Source organism: Patella vulgata, chromosome 8, assembly GCF_932274485.2.
Source record: "Patella vulgata chromosome 8, xgPatVulg1.2, whole genome shotgun sequence".
In the NCBI taxonomy this organism is placed as follows: domain Eukaryota; kingdom Metazoa; phylum Mollusca; class Gastropoda; family Patellidae; genus Patella; species Patella vulgata.
Window position 1 is genome coordinate 35,417,508 of NC_065886.2, and position 24,350 is coordinate 35,441,857.

Below are 24,350 nucleotides of genomic sequence, written 5' to 3' on the forward strand. Positions count from 1 at the left end.
TCCAAATACTATCGATTTAGCTCTTTAAGTCAAGCTAAACAAAACCACTCGCCCAAACGCAAATCATGTTTTGACAATGGTGCAAATCATGTTTTGACAATGGTGCTGAAATCGAACAGGCTCGCTTAAACTAAATGCACGTGCATCAAAAAGTGTATAAATAGATCGCGTTTTTGGTCATCAACACGGATTTGATTACAGACTGGAGCCTTGCATGTTGTAAGTTTATCTTCTTTATTGAATATTAGTTTAATGCTCGTACTACAGTATATCAAATATTTTCTTTCTTTGATGATTCGTTTTCATTACGATTATTTACAATCTGGTGTTATACGACCAAAATAAGTTGTTGGTCAGTATTGTATACAACACTATGCTGCAATTGGTGGTGGGATTTTGTTTCTTGTGTTTTAAGTCGTGCGTAGACTATATCGAGTGTCCAGATTGGCTTCTAATGAAATTTTTGGTTTGAATAACACCACTTCTAGCCAAGTGTCGCGAGGTACTCCACAATACGGTATATGAATTTCCGTTCGTCACCTCCACTTTCAGATATTCAGGGGAGAATGGAATTGGAAACCTGTCGATATTACATGATTATCCCCTATTTAACAATTTAATTTAGTCGTACAATTCTACCCCAAATTATAATTTTAAACTCCTTGCAAAACAGTTGGTGGTGAACAAATTGATCTCGCAACATACACTGTTTGCATAGCATTCGAAATTTCCAGGTTTAATGAAACCGACCAAGATTGAAACCCAGCTATAAGTTATTTTGAGATTTGAAATCTCGGTGAAAAGTTACACAACTCGGTAAAAACCGAAAGAGTAACCCGTGTATATTTTTTATATTGCAGACATGATGGCGGTCAGTATTGTCTTGAGTTGTCTGCTAATGGTAAGTAGTTGTGTTGTTTTGGGTTTTTTTTTTTTTTTTTGGTTTTTTTTTTTTTTGGGGGGGGGGGGGGGCGTCCTAATTACGCTTTTACACATTAAATTTACTTTTTCGCATATCCAAGCGTTAAGCATGTTCGAGAAATTAGTGGGATTTTTTTTTTTCTTTTTTTTTTTTGTTTAATAACGCTTAAACTTATTTTTTTCAGTTGACCATAAGTGGTGGCAATGCCAAGAACTATATCTTGGATAGTAAGTATAGGTTTTTCTAATTTAGTTGCAATAATGACCAGGGTAGATTGCGTGGCTAGTTTTCCATAAAATGATATATGGCATCACGTATTCAGCTGTTATAGTGTTTATGTAAAACCATTATTCAATCGTTATGTAAAGCCGGTGTTATCCTTTTTCTCCTTCAGTAACTGTCAATTGTGGTACAGCAAAGGGCAACGACCCAGTTCTGAATATATTAACAGATGTGGCTATTTCTGCTCGTGCACGATGTTATGGCGGTGATCAGACTTTTACAACCACGGATAAAGTTCATTACACTCTCCCTGGTACTTTAACATCCGCTAAGAAAACCTGCAGATGGCATGTAAGTATATATCAAATATAGGTCTTATAATCCGTGATCAAATTGGTTTTTTTTGCAACCTGAAAATCGGTATGAAATTTTCTGATCGTTATATTCGAAATACGCGTCCAGTTCTAATTAAATGGCGGTCATTTAACCTGGTTTGTCTAATGCAGGTTACGCATACCTAATGCGTTGGAAATAATGTCGCAAATTGGTGCATGGACGTATTTGCTTCCGTACAATTGGCTCTAGAGAACATGCAAAAACCGCTTGACTATTTTAAATTATTGGATATCTGGAGCCCATATTTGCGCAACCAGATAAAATAAAATGATATACAGCTATGTTGTAGTGTATTCAACACTGGGCTTTATAATACCGTTGTTATAAACACCTAATGTCTTTCATTACTAACGGGCGTAGATTTAAAAGTCGGCAGTATGCGCAACTATTTACAAGATGGTGCCATGTGAAAAAACAAAACCCCAAACGATCAGGTATCGAACATTATTTGTTACCATTGTTAAATCCAGTTTATCTCCACTCCTAAACGTAATTTCTGTGGTTTTAAAATATCACATATGGGGTATTGGATGTTTATAAGGTTAGACGTTTTATTTAGGTTTTTAAAACTACTTTCTCCCACTCCCTAAAGCTCAACAGTGCATGATTTACATCTTGACGAACCTTCCAAACATTTTATTAGCAATGCTTAACAAATTGCAAATACAATTTGAGCTTGCTGCCATTTTTGAATTCGGTATTTTACATGTTTGTATTTTACAGCAACGTACTGGATCGTATACATACGCTGTAGACGTATTGGTAAGATATGGTGAAGTTGGTAGTCTAATTTTAACCAAAGATAAAATAACAACCGTTGTTTGTACATATGATCAATATGGTAAAGATGCTTCACCTCAACATCAAATTCTAGACAAGTAGGTATTTTTATCCCGCCAACCCTTCAATGGGGAAACAAGAATGCTCCGGGCTTTAAAAAAAAAACGCCATTGGCTATCGCCCGAAGTCTTAATACGATCATAAATTCTATTTTTGTACTGTAAGTTTTATTCCAGATTCATACTTGTAAATATTTTATCTTTATAGCATAACTTACTCTAAATAACAGATCGGTTTTTAATCCATTCCACACGTCTTATGTTTTAAATGTTGGATATTTCAGCTTTATTGCACCCCGTGAACTTGGTACTATTGTGGGCTCTATTGTACCCAGCAGCCAATTGAAACTGAGTATTCAAGATGTCCATAATGCTGATGTTAAAGGCGATATGAATATTGATAGAAAATATACCATATATGGACAATACAGCGGACCTAGTAAGTAAGCTTGTAAATATTCGATATAAGTGCCAAATAGAATTATAATCTAAAAACGTAATTCTGGGTACTTGGTGGTAAGTCAAATCATAAGACGGTGCAAGGTTTATTTAGGAAGAATACGGAAATCATTAGGCTGACGCACGCAGCCAATATTTGCTTAGTTAAAGTTTAACTGCAGACGGCGTATCTCTACCTTCAGTGGGTCCAGAACTGAAATTTTCAACGTCTATCGACTATAAAAGCCGAAAAAAAAATCTAACGCGTCTGAAATATTTAAATGAATAGCTGTTACAACAGCTTTAATTACGTATTAATTTGCTTTATGAACTACACCGTTAAGAGCGACAAGATCTTTCTGGTTTAGTAAAATTAAACATTATGCAAGAGCTAAGTCTGATTATTGCAAGTCATTATTTAGGCTTCAGATGTCATAGAAATTATAAATTAGATCTTTATTTACACAATGACAAAATCAACCCTGTAGACCCACGGATGGCTTGGATTTAAACAAAGATTTCGTTGATTATACAAAGTTTAGAAATTGATAAACATCGCAGCTAACATCACCCCAGTTGAATTGCAGCTCCATTGGATCACTGTTCGGGGGTTATGCAGGCCTACCAGTTACAGTACAAGAGTACACGCAGGCTAACAAGGAGTAGGCTATAATTACGCCTCATTGATTTGGTCCATTCCTTTCAAACTTTCGCTTATAATCTATATATTAAGTCTTATTTTTAATTTGTAGTAAAAAAAAATGTGATAGGATTGAATTGCAACCGTCTCAAACCACAGCCATTGAAAACGTTAATTGATAATCGAGATTATGTAGGTGGAGTTAACGCCTGTCAATCAAACGATCGTCCATTCTCGGAGACGGTTAAGAGATTTGACTCTAATTTCTAGTCAAAAATTATAATAGTGATAACTTTGTTCAGAATAAAGTAATTTGACTGAAATTTTCAATATATACTATTAAAAAAAAAAAAAAAAGTAGGGGATATTTGATTTTTAAGTGTTATTAAAGTCACCTAATGAAACTGACGAAGAAACAAATGACAAAATGAAATGAAGTTCACATTCATCGATTTATTCCAAATGATCGTTAGACTAAGTAAGGCACAGACTGACCATTATAAGGGTAAAATGATACCCGGGGTCAAACAGCAAAGTTACCACAGCATCACAACCAAGTCAGTAACGGGTAAATCCTCTGTTTGCCAAACAAGCATTGATCCGACGTGGCATACTCCTAATGAGACGTCTAAGGTCATTTTGGTCCAGATTGTCCCATTCCTGTTGCAACGCAGCAGCAAGGTCTTGGACATTGGCAGGACGTTGTTGACGTAACCTGTCCAAGCATGTCCCAGACATGGGGGAGAGGTCGGGACTCAGTGCTGGCCAAGGTAATGTGGTGATGTTCTGTTGTTGGAGGTAACCTGTAACGATCCTGGCCCTGTGACATCTTGCGTTGTCATCCTGGAAGATGAAACGGCGGCCACGACGTCGTGCGAACGGCACAACATGGACTGCCAAGATGTTGTCCCGGTAGTACTGGCCTGTAACACGCCCTGCAACAACATGTAAAGCCGTTCTTCCAGCAACAGTGATGCCTCCCCACACCATAACAGAACCACCCCCAAATCGATCATGTCTGATGACGTTAACGTCTTGGAAGCGCTCGTTTCGACGACGCCACACCCTACGTCTGTCCAAAAAATCAACAGTGAACCTTGACTCATCTGAAAACATCACATTGCTCCAGCGTCGATTATCCCAGTATTGACGATCCCTACACCAACAACGTCTTGCCTGAATGTGATCTCTCAAACAAGGGAGGACGTCGGGCTGCGAAGGTGACCCCTATGCAGTCGATTCCGAATCGTCTGGCCACTCACTCTCACACCAGTGTATGTTTGAAGACGAGCGCTGATTTGCTGTGACACGATTTCTCAAGGCCAAGGTACGGATAAATCGATCCTGGGCTTGAGTTGTCGCCCTTGGTCGACCTGAGCGTGGTCTGTCCTGTACAGATTGTGTATCACGGTATCTGGACCATAACCTGCTTATGACAGACTGAGAAACATTCATCGTCCGCGCCACAACCGCCTGTGTTGTGCCGATCTGTAGCATGCCAAGGGCACGTAACCTTTCATTTTGGGTAAGCCGACGCATATCAATTTGTTTTCTGGTCACTAAAACAATTAAACTGATGTTTCCACCCTGGAATTCAATGCCACAATGACTGTAACATTCAAAGTCAATCGTGCAAATCTTGGGTTGGACCCCCATGATCCCAAGCATCACCTGCATTCCATGTGGTAGCTATTGGTGCGTTTGGGCGTCACATGTAACTGGAAATGTTTCTTCTGTTAGGTTCTATAGTGACTTTTTTCGTAGTCATTTGCATATTTTAGTATTATGCCCCCAAAATCAAATATCCCCTACTTTTTTTGAATAGTATATTAGCGATTTGGTTCCTTTAAATACAACGCAGCCTTTTCACACTAATCAGCAGTGATTATTCGCTTGGCCGCTACAATCACTGATAAGGATAACATCGATGCGACTTAATGAGCCAGAAATTAACTTTTTTTTCCTTCGACAAATTAAATTCTAAAACCTTTGTAGATAAAAATCATTTCCTATTGACTGTAAATGGGTATTAAAATGACTAAAAGGCAGCATTCCTCCCGAAGCAGTAATGTCTTATGTAAACAATGCACGCGCCAATAGACTTTTGGCAAGTGGAATTTTTCCTATTCGTATCACGTCTCCGTATCGTCTCGTGATATGTAGTTTAAGAGTTTTTTGGTAGATTTTCGCGCCGCGCCCGTACATGTAAGCTATGGGTAGCTAAAGCTGAACGTAGTTCTATTACAGCATATGATGGCAGTTATCTACCAAGATCAACATCAGTACTAGGTGCCCAGCCTACAAATTCCTGAAGGGAGTAATGTCGCTCGACAATCGCTGAGCTATTAAATTCCAGTCTTTATCATGGTTAGAATCACATGAAATATACACCTTCGTGTTTTAGGATACACATAGATTCATAAAAACGCTACGGCACAAGATTTCAGCGTCTAAAAAAAAGCAAACGATACGTTAAAAAGACAACGATGTTATACGGAGCTTTTCCGTATGAAAGCTGTTCGATACGTGCTGTCGTATCCTTGTGCCGTATCTCGTATGAGAAATACACACGCATTCATGACAGCACGCGCAAAATCGATACGCGATACAGACCAGGAATTTACGCTTGCCAAAAGTCTCTAATGATCGACGCCGCGTATCGTGGGGGCACGTGTTAAGGCAGTCATCTTTGACAGATATTACTACTCGACTTGTAATTCTGTGAACTAGATTGAACCTCCTTTTAATTAACTTCTAATATTAATGTATATAACATATAATTGTATTGTCTAAATATCTGAGATTTTATGGTAGGACAACAATGTTAATTTTATAAGTAATTCATATTAGGGGGGGGGGACCTTTAGAAATTGCATTTACAAATGCCCCGTTCACAGCCGTACCATTATTTAAAATGTTACGCCAATATCTTTTATTCATGTTCCTTCACACCCCAATATTTGGTTATATTTCAACCATGTTTAAACGAGGTGCGCAATGGTCCGCCACAATTCATTTAGCTGAGTTTTTACTATATTGAATTTTAGGTAAAGGTGTTGGATTAAAGCCAGTTCATTGTGATGCTGTATCTTCCTCTGGAAAGCGTTATGCTATCTTGCGAGCTGGGTAAGTATTTTTCCATATTCCTGAAGGAATGGCCAGAGAAATCACTATCTGGCTTTGCTGGATTCACTTCAAATACAAATATCCATAAAGCAACATGATGGACCTTAGTTTAATCTGGGGTCTTGCCTAAAACTCTGAACAGTGAAAATTTGGTCTCCAAACGCTATTTTTACATTGGAGCCATTTTTGATAGCCTCTTTGTCGCCTTATTTTCTAAAATATTATCCACTGGTTAATTGGGCGTAGTATCTTGAAGTCTTAACGTAAACGTATTTTGGAGCTCCTGCTTATATCCGAATGATATTGTTAACGCAGTTATTGGTTAACTGGACTATCCGTCGATGGGTGGGTAAGACGCTGTTCGATCCCTGCATTGGCCGACACGGTTCATCCAAATTTTCCGGCGTGGTTCCCCCGTCAGTAATGCAGGACGGAGGGCCCGACAAGAACGACCGTCTAGTCGTTCGGATGCCACGAAAGGTCATGTATATACATTGGCGTGCACGTAAGATGCCTTGCCAATTCGATATAAGAATAGGCCGTATTGCCGCTGTCCGGGCAAAAAATTCCTAATGGCACTGTATGGGGTATGCCCGTCTTCATCTAACCCCACCCATAATTTCTATTGACCCAGTCATAATTTGGGACGGAAATTTGCTTTCATAACGGCAATGCTCGAGTGATTTTTGTCTGCATCACTGCGAGGAGTGGTCTGTCATTGATTCAACTTGTCTGGATGACAAAATCCCAAACAACGCAACTAGTCGGTACGTGACCACGAACGGTTCCAAAATCTCAGTTGATGTCTGCCCCACTTCTACGATCCCCTACACACAAGAATTGTGAGGAAACGAACTTGATGACCAATTTCTGTTCAGTGGTTGGGAAATTACTATATAAAAGATTTTGTATAAATTTTCAGATGTGGCGATGGATTGGTATTTAGAAAAACTGACGGCTTTACGACTTCTGGTAAAACATTTCGCAGTCCATATTTTGAAGGATATCATTTAGATGACAGTGAAAGTTTATCGGTTGAATGTAATGTAACCTTATGTACCAATTGTGCTGGGGTAGGTTATTACATTTGATTTTTAGTTAAAAAAAAAAATAAAAATGTCATTTTGAGTGTCCTGTGAAATCGCCATATTTAACTGTTGCAGGTCTTTAAACCTAGAACTTTCTATAAAGCATTAGACATTTATTAACAAGACCATAATCGGGGGGGGGGGGCTGATTGTACGAAAAATTACGTTCTCGGCTTCAGATTTTAAAAACGTTAATTTGTCGCCGTTATACCCTTATGATGGCGGAGTTCTAATTCGTGAAAATCGGACAAAATAGCCGCTCCTTGTGTAATACAAGGTTGTATATCACCTTGTGGACCCTCAATTCCCTATTCTATTTTGATTAAACATCTTTCTATCCCAAATATCCGTCGAATTTCAATATTCGCGCATTTCAGATAACTTTCAGGATTATGGCCCCTTTTTGTACAAGAAGTCTTAACTTCTCATCTTGCCTGGAAACCGCTTGGTAAATACGATTTTGATCCATAATATGCACTTTGTAGTATGGGCTGACAAATTTGCTTTTGCCACAAATCAACTTCTCCTTAATCCCAAGGAACGAATACTTTTTTGTACAAGATATTGACATATTCACATTAAATGGCCCGTCTCCATTGGCGCCTGAAAGCGCAGAATCTGGACGTTTTTTAAAACACCATTTTTATATTGGTGTATCATTGATATTTTAGTATTTTCTAGTATTACACGATATTTTCAGTCATCGTGTGCTACCGTGTGTAATGGACCACCAACATATGTAGTAGCTAACGGTAGAAGAGGTAGCTGTGTAGGGGAATATAAATACAAGTCTACCTGTACATATGTCTGTAACGCTGGCTATGGTAAAAAATTAGCTGGTATTTCAACTTGTGGACCAGATGGAATTTGGACAGTTCCACAAATTACTTGTGTTGGTAAGTTTGAATAATACACCGATATCAAGGGCTATATCGAGGATATAAGCGGATAATATTTTTTAAATGTACAAAATTTAAAATTGCTTATGGATATCTTTCTAAGGTCTAGGATGTGGAACCCCTCCAACTTTGTTCAACGGAGGTAGAACATATAAACTAACTTATTACCCTAATTATGCAACCTACAAATGTAATCCTGGATATAATATGGTTGGGTCTGGAATAGTTAGATGTTTAGCAACTAGAAAATGGGCAGCAAGACCATTCTGTAGAGGTATTTATTTAATTGTTAAAGATACATTGCTATAACGGTTCAAAAATAGATGAAAGAATATATTGAATTTTAGTCATTACTTTATTCTGAACAAAGTTATCACCATTGTAATTTTTGACAGGCATTAACTCCACCTACATAATCTCGATTATCAAGTAACGTTTTCAATGGCTGTAGTGCCGTTAGCCTATTCGGTTTGAGACGGGGTTGCAATTAAATTCGTATCAAATTATTTTTACTACAAATTAAAAAGACTTTTAATAAGCGAAAGGTTTGAAAGGAATAAACCAAATCATGAAACATTATAGCCGACTTCTTGTTAGCCTGCGTGTACTGTAACTGGTAGACCTACGCGACTCTCTAAGCAGACAAATGTGAAACGGTGATCCAATGGGGCTGCAATTCAACTCGGGTGAATGTTAGCTGCGATGTTCATCAATTTCCATAATTTTTCTGTAAACGTAAGTGACAAAAGAGCATATAATACCGACATCCAAACTCTCATTTTAACCACAACTAAACGTAATATCAAGGTCGTATATATCGAACTTTCAATCAAATTGACTGACATGCGGCCTCGCTCAACAGCGGCCTCGCTTCGTACACTCTTCTCATTTAGCCTCGATCTAAAATTTCCGGGAGTATGTCAACGTAGCGGTTAATCTCCGCTTACGACGCCATTTAAAAATTCAATCAATGAAATCTTGTAATCCAAGCCATTCGTGGGTCTACAGAGTTGATTTTGGGCTTGTGTGTATAAATGTATAATTTATATGAAGTCTAAAGACTTAAAATAATTTAGATTTAGCTCTTGCATAATTGGTCAGTCGAACACAAGGTATTATCGATAAATCCATCCGACAGACAAGATTGAATGGACCATGACATAAATCAGTTTGGTACCTTTTTTAATTCTGTTAATAAAGCATTCTATTACTGTTTACATCTGAACATTATTCAACCATTTGTTTATCTTGGTGAATTTCAAGAGAAAATGAACAGTTATGATTTACACGCAGCCATTTGAATTTTGATGTTTCTTGTGGTAAGGTCAACTAAAGAGTTTTAATTATTAAAACAGAAGTAGAAAAAAGGGAGATAATTAATGGAAACACGGAGCGAACACAATATAATGTCTTTTAAGGCATGACCAATAATGTGTGTTGAATTTACTAAATGTTAAGGCAAATAAAAACTTGAGACTACAAATAGCACTATAAATCTGGATTAAAGTATTTACCATCCCAGAGTGGTAAAATGAAATTGCTTGTGAACTTGAGTATATATACCTGATTTATTTTTAAGCTAAAAGCTGTGGAACTCCACCCAATATATTGTACGGATATAAGTCGTATACACGAACTGATTACCCCAATGTCGCAACCTACAGATGTGCTACCGGATACAATATAGTCCGGTCTGCAAGGGTACAGTGTTTATCCACTGGAGAGTGGTCAACGAGACCCCAATGTTCTCGTAAGTACAATTTTTAAGTAATTCTACAGTAGGGTTCAATGTTAACTTCTTTTTTTTCCCAGGAAAACGTTTTACACTTTTTCCTCGGTGTTAAAAGACGGACGAACATGAAACGTATACAAGATAAAGATTCAATTTATCTTCCAACGCCCATGTTGACAAAGTTGTTCATCAGGAATAACTTTATTACCAAAAGTTTCACTGTTTAATTTAGCTATAAACGCTACTTAACGTGTTTTAAAGTGACTTTTGGTAGCTAAATGTGCTTTTGAGATTATACTGAAATGGATGAAAATCAGTCTTTTCGAATTTGACTTGATCTTTTTTTTTTTTTTTTTTTTTTTCCATCCGCTCTGAGCAATGATAGCTTAGATTTTGACGGTTCTGTGTTGAATTTATAGAACGGTCCATATGAATGAAATTAAAAATGTGACAGTTCTTGCAAATAAAGTGAAATAGTCTTTATAATATCAATTATCGATAATTGAGGGGGGGGGGGGTGCAAGTTTAAAAATTAAAAGTGTTTACTGCATCGGTGTCTGTTGACCCTCTTCCGGAAATGTTGCTTGCATCGATGAGGTCATGCATGAATACGACGTGATTGGTGTAAATTAACCTTAACATATCGATATAATGTTCCGCTAAGCATTATCATTTTAACAATTATTCGCATCATCCACCTAAAGGTATGAGGCTCATTTTTAATAACGCGAAGTATTTGAGTGCAAAATTTTGGCATTTTAGCACAACATTTCCGGTTTCGTTATAAATTTACCGGTAGTTCTGTTTTACAGCGGAGAAATAAAGGGATCTCGATCAAGTCACATTATCCCTATTTTCGCGTTCGCAGTTTCGGAGAATCGAACCCCGAACCTACAACATTGCTTCATACATGGCAAGAGTGCCATCGTAGAAACATAGACTATTCAATTCCCGTTGTCTTATTACATAAGACATTAGCTATGGATCCGAAATGGTTATATTATAGTCCTAGATTTGAAAAGTTACAAAATACATCCTTTGTTCCCATGGGGGCCACTAAGGCTGGTTGTGCAGCTGTCTAAATTAAAATGGTGGTGCAATTCGTTTGTTATGATGCTATGGTTAGAACGGGTACATTTTAAAAACCACCCAAGATATGGAAAATATCCTAAACATTCAAATTTTTTTCCAGCTAAAAATTGTGGAACCCCACCAAATATTCCATATGGAACAAGAATGAGTAAAAGCACCCTTTACCCTAATGCCGCACTTTACAGATGTAATGCTGGATATAATATGGTTGGATCTGCAGCTGTCAGATGTTTATCAACTGGAAGTTGGGCAGCGAGACCGTCCTGTAGAGGCAAGTATTTAATTCGCAGTGAACGATTTATTACAAATAAACTTTATAATATATTATGGACAGGGTAATGTCTTACGTCGTGACCAAGTAACTTTTGCACACGGCTTCACAGGTTTATAAATTGGAAGGTTGGGCACTACAGGGATTTTTAAAAATTACAAAATACATCCTTTGTAGGGTGACCCACCATAAATAAATATCTCCAAATATCTCGTCAATTAGGCCACAATGTTTATATACCAAGCCTTGAATCAGTTTCAAACAATTAGTCACTATAGGCGAGTCAAACGACGGCTAAATGATGTCGTACGTAGAACAAATTGCAACAAAAGTTTTTTTTTCTATTGTCTTATGATGTCGTAAGTAAAAGAGTTTACCAAAATTGGAGTCCAAATAAGGGCAGGGGGCGTGGCCAAATCCAAGATGGCTGCTGTCTATCAAAAATTGCAAATATCTCTAAAACTATTGGATTTAGACACCATAAATGTATTGCGGACAGATAGGAAGTCGGTACCAGCGAGTCCAGAAATGGCGACGTTATGTCTCGACGACGTCACAACGGCATATCAGACGTCGCATTTTTTCCAAAATTAGTCCATTTATGCATGTTAACAGTAAAAATGAATGCTGATTCAGAGAAGAGGGTATGCCCATTATGGGTTGATAAACAAGAACAATGTGTTACAATAACGTAGGAAGCTAAAAGTATATCAATATTGCTGCATTGTCAAAATATTACAGTAGCTGTAGGATCACGGATTCATTTCAATTGTTGACAAAAATAGCCTACATCAATAAAAAAATGAAATGGGGGGGGGGGGTGATACATCCTACTGTTCTGCTCCAACTGGGCTCCATCAGTGTGCTATGAGGAGTTTTGCCGTGCAGTGGCACAAAGGCACTCTTATATCGAATTCCAACCGCAAAGGGTTCTTTTACTGGAGAAGTGCATTAAAGGTTGAATGGACGGGGCTGACCAGTTTTGACATTTGAGCCACTCAGAAGTAGGTTAATCCCCAAAATCATCATACGGATTTATATTTTGACATAGGTGTATTCAAGATGTGTTACAAAAAACCCCAACAAATTTGGCTGTCATGCGAACAGAGCCCACTGGCAGTATTCCTAAAAGCATCACTTAAAGAATTACGTTTTGGGGGGCCCCGTTCATGTGGACAGACAGGAAGTCAATAGGCTACCACAGAGTTCAAAAAGATGAAAACTGGTCTACCCGACATTTTACGTTTTGCCACTGGCTCTAGCTGCAAGTCTTTTGGGGTGTGGTACTAATGGTAATAGTCCGGTAGTCAAACACCAGGTTAAACCTTGCGATGGAAATAAAGCAGGGCCCGTAAGAGAGTGGGGGGGGGGGCAACTGGGACATTTGTCAGGGTCCTGGAGGTATGCCGTGTAATGGTAATGTTTAAAATGTTAACATTTGTTGGTATAAAGTAATACAAAAAAAACCAGTTACTTGATCGTAAAGCAGAAGAGAACCGGAAACTTTTCTGAATGTGGGTATAGCTAGTTCCGTGGGGAAGATTAGAATCTTGGAAAAATTGGTAAATTTAAAACTATATATCACCTGTTCCGTTTGATGTCATCGTCAAGGTATCCGGGCCTAGTCCGTGTCTGTAGAATGCTACAATGAATGAATGATCGCTCTAGGTCGGCTGACTGGTATCCGATCATTAAGAATGAAACTGAAAGCGAAACGTCTACTTTCATCGTTTTATTACATATAGGTGCTAAAAATCTCGAAGTTTTTCGATATTTTTGCCAATTGGGGACATTTTCCCCACAAATGTGCTTTAGCAAAGTGACCTCCAGATATACGCCAAGTGATGTACGCTAGAGATTATGTCTCTTTCAAAAGCTTCCGCCGAGTTGCTTGTCCCACGGCCTGGATGTCGCAGGCCATGAAATAAAGTCCACCTAATGTGTTTTGATGAATGATGAATTATATATGCGTCGATTCAGAATCCGGATGATGCCAATACAAATTAGTATTCCAATATGACTTCATTCAAAATATGGCCACATTTGACGGGAAATTTCGATGTTAGCAATGTGATAGCATAATACGTCAAATAGTGGGTTTTCGAGGTAGGCAAATTAACATCTGAACCGCAAAATGTGCCATGACCGAACAAAACATTAATGTTACTTAAATTCGACAATATATCTATGTTCAGTAGACCATGGAAGAAAATAGTACACTTAGAAGTTCAGATATCACATTACTATAATGACATCAAAATGTCTCTCCGTCCTTATCTCCCTAGGTGGTGCAGAACTGTAGGATGTTAAACCCATTTCGAAATGTCCCGCCAATGGGAATATAGTGGTCATATTGGAATACCTTTGGGTGGAACATATTTTATGTTATTACCTGAATTAGGGGACCACGTAAAACTATACAGGGGCTTTATGATCTCTCAAAAATGGGTCCCATTTTAAATTTGGCTTCCTAGCGGAATTTGCCGTCACTTTTGGGAACGGGGGGGGGGGGGGGGTGTATGCCCAAGCTCTTTTGATTCAGCGATTCGTATTCAAATAAAAAAAAATTAGAACGTAATTTCTAAAGCTGCTGTAGTTACATAAAATTAGCTAAATTTTACTGCTATTCAAAATCGTCAAATAGATTTGGAGAGAATTGCACGTGCCATGGCTGATCGAGACTACCACTGAAGCGTGCACATTGTCATGAGACCAACTTTCTGTAGAGTGCATGGGTCATCCTACCTTTGTTCCCATGGGGGCCACTAAGGCTGGTTGTGCAGCTGTCTAAATTAACATGGTGGTGCAATTCGTTTTTGTGTTTATATGGTTAGAACGGGTGCATTTTAAAAACCACCTAAGATATGGAAAATAATCCTAAACATACCAAAATGGTGGTGCAATTCGTTTGTTATGATGCTATGGTTAGAACGGCTACATTTTAAAAACCACCCAAGATATGGAAAATATCCTAAACATTCAAATTTTTTTCCAGCTAAAAATTGTGGAACCCCACCAAATATTCCATATGGAACAAGAACGAGTAAAAGCACCCTTTACCCTAATGCCGCAATTTACACATGTAATGCTGGATATAATATGGTTGGATCTGCAGCTGTCAGATGTTTATCAATTGGAAGTTGGGCATCGAGACCGTCCTGTAGAGGCAAGTATTGAATTCGCAGTGATTAACGATTTATTACAAAATATAACTCCATAATATATTATGGACAGGTTAAAATATCCTACGTCGTGACAAAGTGGCTTTTGTACACGGCTTACAGGATTATAAATTGGAAGGTTGGGCACTATTATAGGGATAGTGATTTGGAGATTTCAATTGAAACGCTACCATATTAATACATTTTACATTACAAAAGGCAGCGTCGATCTTTAACTTGCCAAAATGGCATGCTGTGAGTCGTATTGTCTTGACCAGTGGATTGTAAATTTTATCTTGCTGTAACTTTTCCAATAACTTCGGAGTCTCCACTATGAACAAGACCTTAATCTCTTTAATATGGATATCCTTTAAAGAGATTATAATCGACTTTTAACCGAAATACACAATGTAATAGCATGCCCGTAATAGCGATTTTAAAAAGTAACTTGCGGTTGAAACGTTGCCGACGGTAGCTAACCTCGATTTTTTCCATCAGCTTTGATTTGTAGTACCATGATGGTGTATAAGATTACTACCACCGAGATGGTCTAAGTTTTCCCGATCATATATCGTGTTCGTATTGCTTAATCAAGTTTTCTACAACTGTCATGTTTGCGTTGAATTTGTAAAATTGGACATTCCATTGTAGATTTTAGCAAATATGTATACTGCCGCGAGAAGCAAGGCATTTTTACATTCCCATATGCATATTTTGATGGCAACATGTTTTCTTCGTTTGTATAAATTTACACGTACTTGTATATTACTGACCCAAGTGTGGCAATGATTAACAATTCCTTACGTTACTAGGTTGTATTTGGTAGTATATATTCGGGTAGAAAAGTACACCAATGTACCGTCATGATCAGGCCTTTAGGATTCTCAAGTGTAGGCACTGAGAATTTCTCGATTGATAAAAAAATATAATACCAATGGATTATTCGGGTAGAAAAGTGTCATGAGCATGCCTTTAGAATTGTAAAATTTATGAATTTCTAGATTAATTTTTTTTTATGAATTTCTAGAACAACAAAAACCGCCGAATGATTTGTCTGGTCTAACTTTAAAACCAAAGCCCTGCGTATTACTAATGTGTTAAAAGTTTACAATGTCTTTATACGACAACTCCAATTGAAATAGAGAAAATAATCTACGAAAGGATTGCATACTATGATAAAGGATAATAAATGAGTCCTATGCATGCGTTAAAAATAGTTCGATATTTTCCTAGTGATGACACTATTTTAATAGTGCTCAAGGGGACATAACTTGCATGCAACGTGAGTATTTTGTGATTTTTGGCAGTGGAAGTTACTCGATTATTTAAAATTTGTTTTTCAATTTGTTTTTTGGCCAATATGGCTATTGCATATTTTAAGTATGCAGTTAAGTTTTCCATATAGCCAAGTGTGTTATAGCCTTTTGAATACCTCGTTTCGTTCAAATGTTGAGACTATTCATGCGTCGCATTATCTACCCGTTCGGGAATATTGCAGACAGACGAGCAACGGCTATATGTTGTAAAACTCGTGGTCTGTAGCTTCAGGAACATGACTAGTTTGTAAACGTATAGGATGACGTTTAGCAAGTGCTCTTCTGACTAAACTAGTATTATAAGCCGGTGTTCTTGGTGTTAATGTCTTTCTTCCAGACCTCGAGTGCCCACGAGGTAAACAATAGCAGAGCTCGAAGCACGACCACTAGGCCATCCCAACCTGGCATTGGTTTTTCCACGTTCAGTTATAATGGTGCTCGTTTATTTAACATTTTGTAATGTATTGGGGTTGTGCTTTTACATGTACTGTAAAAGGGGTGTCAGTCGAAAATGGATACTTTGTCAAGTTTTTGGTCTAAATTTAGCCCCCCCCCCATCAGGAGCATTTCTGTAGGGTACATATCACTAGGATGTGTGCTCTTCCTATCGAGAAAAAATCATTAAAATTAACGGATTATCCCAAAATTAATATGTAAATTGTTATTTGTAAATAAAACATTTATTAAGCCAATAAATTGTGTTACAGCTAAAAGTTGTGGAAGAATACCAACCATTGTAAACGGAGCTGGAACCGCTAAAAGCACACTTTTTCCCAGTGTGGCAACTTACACATGTAAGAAAGGGACCATTATGAAGGGGTCTAAATATGTTAAATGTATGACAAGTGGAAAATGGGCGGTCCAACCGAAATGCGTGGGTGAGTATTCAAGGAGTGCCAGTGGCGTAAATAGCTTTGGGGACAATCGGGTACTCTTCGCCCGGGCTTCTCAAATAGGCTTCACCCTGCTGAGAATTCGCTCAGTTTATACATGAATATTCTATATAGAGTGAAGACATTTGGATAAGCTCTATTATATAAAAATAATTCAGGCTACATAATAAAATGCTATTAAAGATAATTACTTATAGAGCAGATCTCGACGTAGCCAGCATGAAATTAAGCAAGGTGTCGGGATCCTCGTTTCTGTCTAATCGAAATGGCCTGGCATCAAACACGAAAATGCAAGTCGGCAAAACCATCGTGGAAGCTATTGATTTGGTTTAAACATATTTTATTGACAAATATCAAAAGGATTGAGCACAAGTTTCAAAAACTTAGAAAAGCCCTTTCCATAGAAATGTTAGATATTATTTAATACAAACAAGATTGCAAAATATTATATACAATAATAAATAATTTATAAGTAATATAAATAAAAGTCAGATGAATTATATCGCAAAGCTCTATAAAAATAAGTGAAGAGGTGATAAAGAAAATATAAAATTATATTTAAAACATTGAAAAATAATGTTTAATAAATGGGATATAAATGAACTGATGCATGTATAAAATGATTTAAAGCTAATTTATTCTAAGATGTAACTACTAACAATAACTTATTTAAATCGTTTTGAAAGTTTGATATATTTGTGAACTTCAAGGAAAAGGTTTGTATTCATCTCAATTGACAATTCTGAATTGCCGCACAATAGGATATCTATATTTATCACAATAACTTGACAATGTATTTAATAGTTCAGCACGAATTACATCATATAAGTGACTTGCAGGAAATAGTGTTCGGCATTTTCTATAAATTTGCCACAAGAACATGTGGGATCATTCACAACGTTTATTTGATACAAATCATTTTGCAACGAACTACACCCATGCCGTATTCTAGTGTGAATAATTTCATGTCGAATACCTCTACAGTAGTAGATTGGCGCTTTATGTATTAAGGAACGTAATTTTTGTTTAGATATTTGAAGGATTTAAGAGTGGTTGATTGCTTTATGGGGTCCTAATAATTCCCAATTTCGAATTGTTGTGGGGGAGTACGAAGTTTGGTGTAATGTTGTTCTACAATATGGATATCTATATTCGCTAATGTTTCTTAAATTGTATTTTTGTGGTTTGTTAATATTCTAGAATGTCATAAGTATGCTGGGTTTCTGATTTTTAATTTGAAAAAATGTAGTTAGTCGCTTTTGTGTACGTCTGACAATTTATTCCATCCGGTTTCAAAATAAAGCGCTTCACGAGAACAACTTTTAGTTAGTCCAGTCACAATCCTGGCAGCTTCTAGCTGTACCTTTTCAAGTTTTTCGGTATTGGAAACGTTACACCCATCCCACACTCCACATGCGTATTCCAATTTTGGCCTTATGAATATCAAATATACGTTATTTAGAGTTTGTCTATTAAAGGTGAATTTTAGTTTACGCAAAAAAATTTAATAATTTTGAGGTGGACGAGATAATAGTTTCTATATGGATGGTCCATTTGGCGTCATTTGAAAGGGTAATGCCCAAGTGTTTGTGACATTTAACCACTTCAAGTGCTTGATTATCGAATATCAGACTCGGATAATTTTCTGGGGTTTTTTTGGGGGGAGCTAAATAAAATAGCTTTTTGTTTGGATTAAAGTTTATAAGCCAATTATTCGCCCAAATGTTGAGATTTGTCAGATCGTAGTTTAGGGACTGTTCTATCTCTGAAACTGACTGTTTGCTACACTGTCAAATTCCGAAATTAAGCATCTCGTTTGAAGTGATCATTTATTTCGTGTGGATCGTCATCGGCGCCTTAATCATCGTAGAATCGCCACTAATAGGACGAGTAGTGTGAAGCTGTGTTCCCTCAATACAACATGGGCCAATGCTGGTTTTAAGGGGGTGGGGCAGCATGGATCAACCAGTAGGTCGCATTGACGCGTAACGAATGTGTCGGTCGGCGAAAGAGTACAGTGGTGATGCGTGAGCGCTTGAAACCATATGGAGTATAAGGCCCCAACAGATCGACGAGTGGGGTTCCTACACGTAATCTGGGCCCTATTCACGTGAGGGTCGTCCGGCATTGTTAAAGAGCACTTCATAGATCTACGAGACGTGGGTCCCTGCGGCATACGATTGGGCCCTCTTACATAGAAGTGGGGTCGCTGATTAGATTAGGGTCTATCGGTCGTACGAGAGTGGATCCAATTACTTTCACGTGGGGCCCTCTGGCATGGACTAGCACCCTCTGATTTGGAACCCTGTGGGGGGGGGGGGGTCATCTAGATTCAGTCCCCCTTAAGCCATGAGAAGTGCCGCAAGGACACTATTTGGTATGATACCAGTCCCAAGGATTATCAACGCCATCTAAATACCCAACAATTTTCCGGAATCGTCCGCGGATATAATACATTGTACTACGTCAACAACTGATTTACATCCGGCAATGGCTATCCCGTATATGAATTGGCTTGTACGAAGTTTTGCCTCTGAAGGAAATGTTCCTTAGATTGTGGTGGGTACTGATATATTGCATGCATAGAAGCAGTTGGATCTACAGAGACCTTTTCTAAGACTGCTAGTCTTCTGACCTTTATTCATCTATAAGGCCAGTTGTTATTCGGGTATGCTGTTGAAAGAATGTAACCTAACTAAACTTATATGTATGTTTATATAATGGTTTTATATTACAGTTACATCGTGTGCACAATTGAAGTTGTGTAACTCGGAATATCGTGATGGGGAATATTGGATACAGATCCCTAAACTGAACCGAATGAGGGTGTATTGTTATGGTTTAAGGGCAACAAAGCAGCAGGAATATATAACCCTTCAACATCCTAACAGTGCCACCAGGCCTAATTTGCAATATCAATCGGCTAAATGCAATCTCGGATTAAGAGTCGCCGTCCTGGTCCCTGGGTCGACCATCTGGAATAAAATCGCATTGAATATTTTGGTAAGTAGTCCTGGTGCTTAAATTCGGCAGCGTAACAAGTTGTCATCTTTCCGGACAAGCTTCATTTTTTCCAGATACATGGAGAAACGGTTAAGAAATGGAAGACATATCGCCTTTTCTAGATATAGCCGTTGTCGAGGCATCAAGATTCCGTTTATAGTTCTGACAACGTAAATACGTATACGATGAATACCTAGTCCCACGCCATCCTTTTGTTTCAGTATTGGAATCCTCCAGACCAATAATGGCCCTCATTACACAATGCATGGCGTTAATGGGCATGGTTGGGCCAAGTAACATTATTTTTTTTCTAATGTAGAAAATGATTAAGTAGTCACGGCATTAATTTATGTGGGCGTATATTGTCGTCACCCCTGTCCAGACGTCCGTCCACAATGTTTGACACTCTAGAGTCACAATATTTATCCGATTTTGATAAAACTTTAAATGTTTATATCCAAAAGATATACATCACCGTGACGGTTGAGTTCAAATTTCGTGTTTGGGCAGACACTGCCGGACAAAATGCCTGCTACTTTTATGCAAATGGGTATAGTACAACATGGTTGTGGACCCTCTAGAGGTAATTTTTATCCGATCTTGATGAAACTTAAATATATCAAAAGACCCCGGTTCCTTTCCATATTGGTGCATATCGGACTGTAAATTCCTGTTTTATGGCCCTGAATGTACGAAAAGATGCCAGTTTTAGCTTGTTCTCCATCGATATTTTGCAAAATGTGGGCGTATCTTGCATGGCAACTGTTAGATGAATTTGCCGATATGGGGAATCTGTGTTTGGTTTTTTTTATTAGAATTTGATTGCCTTAAAGCTGAACTCAGATTACAAAACGACAGAAATAAACAAATAAAAAAAAAACATTAACACCCTAAATCGCCATACTTGTTTTCAAGTTGTAGAACAATCATGGACGATTGTACGCCGTACAAAAACAAGAAACAGGCCAAGCCCACATCCAGTTCACGCCTTGTCAACCACACTGTCCACATCCGGCTAGCAATATTTCAACTACCAATTACCTCCTGACTGGCGTTTTTTCACTTTCAGTTTACTGAAAGTATTGCTACCTAATGGCGTTTTTTCACTTTCAGTTTACTGAAAGTATTGCTACCTAATTATTATATCTAATCAGGTACATATTTTACTAATTAGTCGAAATAAGTAAACCACTGTACTTTTGCTCTAAAAATAAGCAACTGCCTTACCCAAAACAATAAAAAATCTACCAACACCAACCAAATCTATATATGTTGACATAACATCAAGGGACAAAACTACTTCACAAGATGGTGAATATTTTGATGTAAAAACATACTACTTTGATGGAGGGAACAGTTTTATTGCTGCTTTGGATATATTTTGGAACGATAATACTAGAAATTTGTTTCAACGCTGTTGTACAAAATATTTCAAGAAATAAGAAAAAAAATTGTTTGTGTTGGTAGATTTGTTTTGGGTAAGGCAGTTTCTCATATTAGAGCAAAAGTACACCGTGGTTTACTTATTTCGTCTAATTAGTAAAATAATATGTACCTGATCAGACCTAATAATTGTGTAGCAATATTTTCAGTAAACTGAGTGAAAAAACGTCAGTCAGCTGAAATATTGCTAGCCGGATGTGGACAGTGTGGTTGACAAGGCATAAACTGGGTGTGGGCGTGGCCTGCCTCTTTTTTTGTACGCCGTACAATCGCCCATGATTGTTCTACAACTTGAAAACAAGTGGCGATTAAGGTGTTAATTTTTATTTCTGTAGTTTTGTAATCGGAGTTCAGCTTTAAACAAGTGTGACCTCAACATTATCTATTGTAGACCGGGAAAGTTGTGGTCAATGATTTTCGTTATACCAAACAAGTCAATGGATCCAAGCGACCATATGGTTCTGCTAGTGCTTGTTCGTATATGAATAGCGAGAACTGTCCTGCACGTGGTCATGCTTTGGTTGATCTTCGAGATACTGGTTTCATGTTGGATCCGAAGGTTGGTATTACTAGACCCTTTACGATGCTTTTATGTAAGATTTAAATAAAGAGCTGGAGTTTTTGCTAGAGATGAAAAATTTATGTCGATATAATTCAAATTTTAATCTGAGCGGTGTTTGAAGATACAGCGTAGAATGTGCATTATTTTAGCAATGGTACTTCGCGACCGTGATTTGGCCTCGATTTTTATATAGACAATATGTGATTTCTATTTCAGAAATATTGCAATTTCTAATCGGCGAAATGCGTAAAACGGTTCGAATTGAAGGGCAGTCATTTCGGCCTGCTTTGTCCATTTTTGTAGGATTTATTTTGCCATTACAATAGAGTACACGGCTAATGTACTAATTAAATGTTGTCGAGAACGATATTAATTGAAATTGACAATATTGAATTCCAATTCGTACTTGGATGTCTAAATAATTTTTACGATATTTAAAGACGGGCTGCTGTAGTCGGATTTACCGAAAAATTTATCTGCAAAGAAATAATTTTAAAACCTGCAAGTGAGAAAATTGGGTCGGTTTAATTTGAAAAATGTGGACAATATTTTACAATTAACTTAAAATGTAAAACTATTATAGCTCAAGTGGATTGCTGCTCGCGCCAAGCCAAAATGTAATACAATTAGACGGACAAACCATATATTTGAAGGTAAAGGCGATGGGTACTGCGGTGGTTGCTATCCATCTGGGGGCCTTACTCTGGCAGCAGATTTAAGGACGGGTATGTTAGAAATAAAATACTAAATATTTTCGTATTCTAAGTGTAGATAGTAAATGACGTTCTGGTTATGTGGCCTCGGCTGATAACATTGTAAAATCACATGTTTGTCGCCTCATTAATTCCCCCCAAATACATTCTACACATTTCATGTAAAAAGGCAAAACCTAGTAACTCACTTATCAAAATTGAGTTAGGACCAAATTTGTAGTTACTAGGGTATGTGCTTCCTGTTGTTGTATTGGATATTCCAATCTTTTGATTTTGTAAGCAATTACACCCATGACACAACCTAGCAACTTCCTTCATTTGCCTAGTATACCACAGCAAAACCTAGTAACTCAATAGTCAATTCAATGGATGAGCTGCGGTTTAATATTCATTCATTACGTTTTCCTTTGTTTTCTCAGAGTTACTAGGTTTTGCCTTTTACAGGAGACATGACTTCAATCAAATTAATTTGTAACGAGGCAAAATAGATAATTTGGAAATATTTTCTTTTGTAAAGCCCTTAAATCTTTTGTTCTAGCTTTAGGCATACCGTGCATTTAACTATAGCCATTTGTCGAAAGTCAAATTTAATTTTGCAGCTGCCAAATTAAAAGCCACAGAACCAGTCTGTAGGATGATCATCTAGACCATACGTGAATGTAGAAGGAATAAAATATACAATTACAATCTTAATGTGTTTTTTTGTTTTCTTGTATCCGTTTTTATACCCGCCATTTTAAGTAATATTCCTTCTCTCTTTGACCCAACTAACGTAAAATGTGCTGCAATAACGGTCATGGCTGTTTAGATTAACGCTAAACAGTCTATTTAAATCTAAAAGCAATTGCTTTTGGAGTCCATTATTCAAGGATGGACTACGTGTACTTGAATGTAATCACCAAAATGAGTTTTTTTTAAAACCAGATGGATGTAAGGGGAGCGGCGATCACTCATTGAGTGATAAGGTCGGGGGAGGGGGGCGTTGTAGCTCCTCGGTGTTTGCCGGAGTTCATCGATTTTCACACCGGTTCCACCATTGACGGTCGTTCAAGACTATCTGAGCAGGTTGACGGTAGTCGTTCGAATGGTACGTACCGATCCCTTGTACGTATGGGTCTATCAGTAAAACTATAAGTTTGCATACGAAATTATAGTAGGCCGTTGGGTGGGGGGGGGGGTTGCGCTCCTATTTGTGAACCATAGGGACAATACGCCCATGCGTAATTTGGGCGTGTATTGTCACCAGTCCATCAATTGTTTTAACACTAGGCCTTTGGCGGATCTTTCAAATCTAATGTGAAGCATTGTGGTCAAAGTACGAACCCTACAGATTTAGCAAAGGTATGACCCATTTTCCGGAAATCCTTGTGAAACGCGAGTGGTTTGCGCGGATTATTTTCACATTTGGAAAGCATTGGTCATGAAAGGGTTAATCCTATCGACTAGCATAGACCATGCGTGATTCCCCTTGTCGGCGATGCAGGACGGAGGGTCTGACAAGGACGGCTGTTTAGTCGTCCGGATGGACGAAAATCCACGGTCCCGTGTACACATGGCGTGCACATTAAAGATCCCTTTACAGTTGGAATTCGAT

General features: G+C 37.8%; 1 protein-coding gene across 4 annotated transcripts; it reads left to right on the top strand.

Annotated features, from left to right (window-relative positions):
• Positions 1 to 180: 180 nt before the first annotated feature.
• Positions 181 to 23,449, top strand: LOC126830088 (complement receptor type 1). 4 transcript variants are annotated; one of them, XM_050560346.2, is made up of 18 exons: positions 186 to 219; positions 861 to 901; positions 1,107 to 1,149; positions 1,317 to 1,495; positions 2,264 to 2,418; positions 2,664 to 2,818; positions 6,505 to 6,583; positions 7,506 to 7,656; positions 8,372 to 8,567; positions 8,674 to 8,844; positions 10,150 to 10,320; positions 11,495 to 11,665; positions 14,661 to 14,831; positions 16,850 to 17,020; positions 19,773 to 20,038; positions 21,873 to 22,040; positions 22,627 to 22,768; positions 23,356 to 23,449. In XM_050560346.2, exons 2-18 carry the CDS (start codon positions 863 to 865, stop codon positions 23,400 to 23,402), a joined length of 2,475 nt encoding a protein of 824 aa, XP_050416303.2. In that variant the 5' UTR covers positions 186 to 219; positions 861 to 862; the 3' UTR covers positions 23,403 to 23,449. The 4 variants fall into 4 exon arrangements, with proteins under 4 accessions (XP_055958967.1, XP_050416305.2, XP_050416303.2 ...); XM_056102992.1 differs by lacking the exon at positions 23,356 to 23,449 and having other exon boundaries at positions 181 to 219; positions 21,817 to 22,040; positions 22,627 to 22,766; XM_050560348.2 differs by lacking the exon at positions 11,495 to 11,665 and having other exon boundaries at positions 185 to 219.
• The last annotated feature ends 901 nt before the right edge of the window (positions 23,450 to 24,350 follow it).

Bases quoted from the DNA above. Each gene is read 5' to 3' on its own strand.
- LOC126830088 (XM_050560346.2), top strand. From the start codon at position 863: ATGATGGCGGTCAGTATTGTCTTGAGTTGTCTGCTAATG. The intron at 10,321-11,494 runs GTAAGTACAATT...ATTTTTTTCCAG, and splicing joins AACGAGACCCCAATGTTCTC to CTAAAAATTGTGGAACCCCA. The intron at 20,039-21,872 runs GTAAGTAGTCCT...TATCTATTGTAG, and splicing joins AAATCGCATTGAATATTTTG to ACCGGGAAAGTTGTGGTCAA.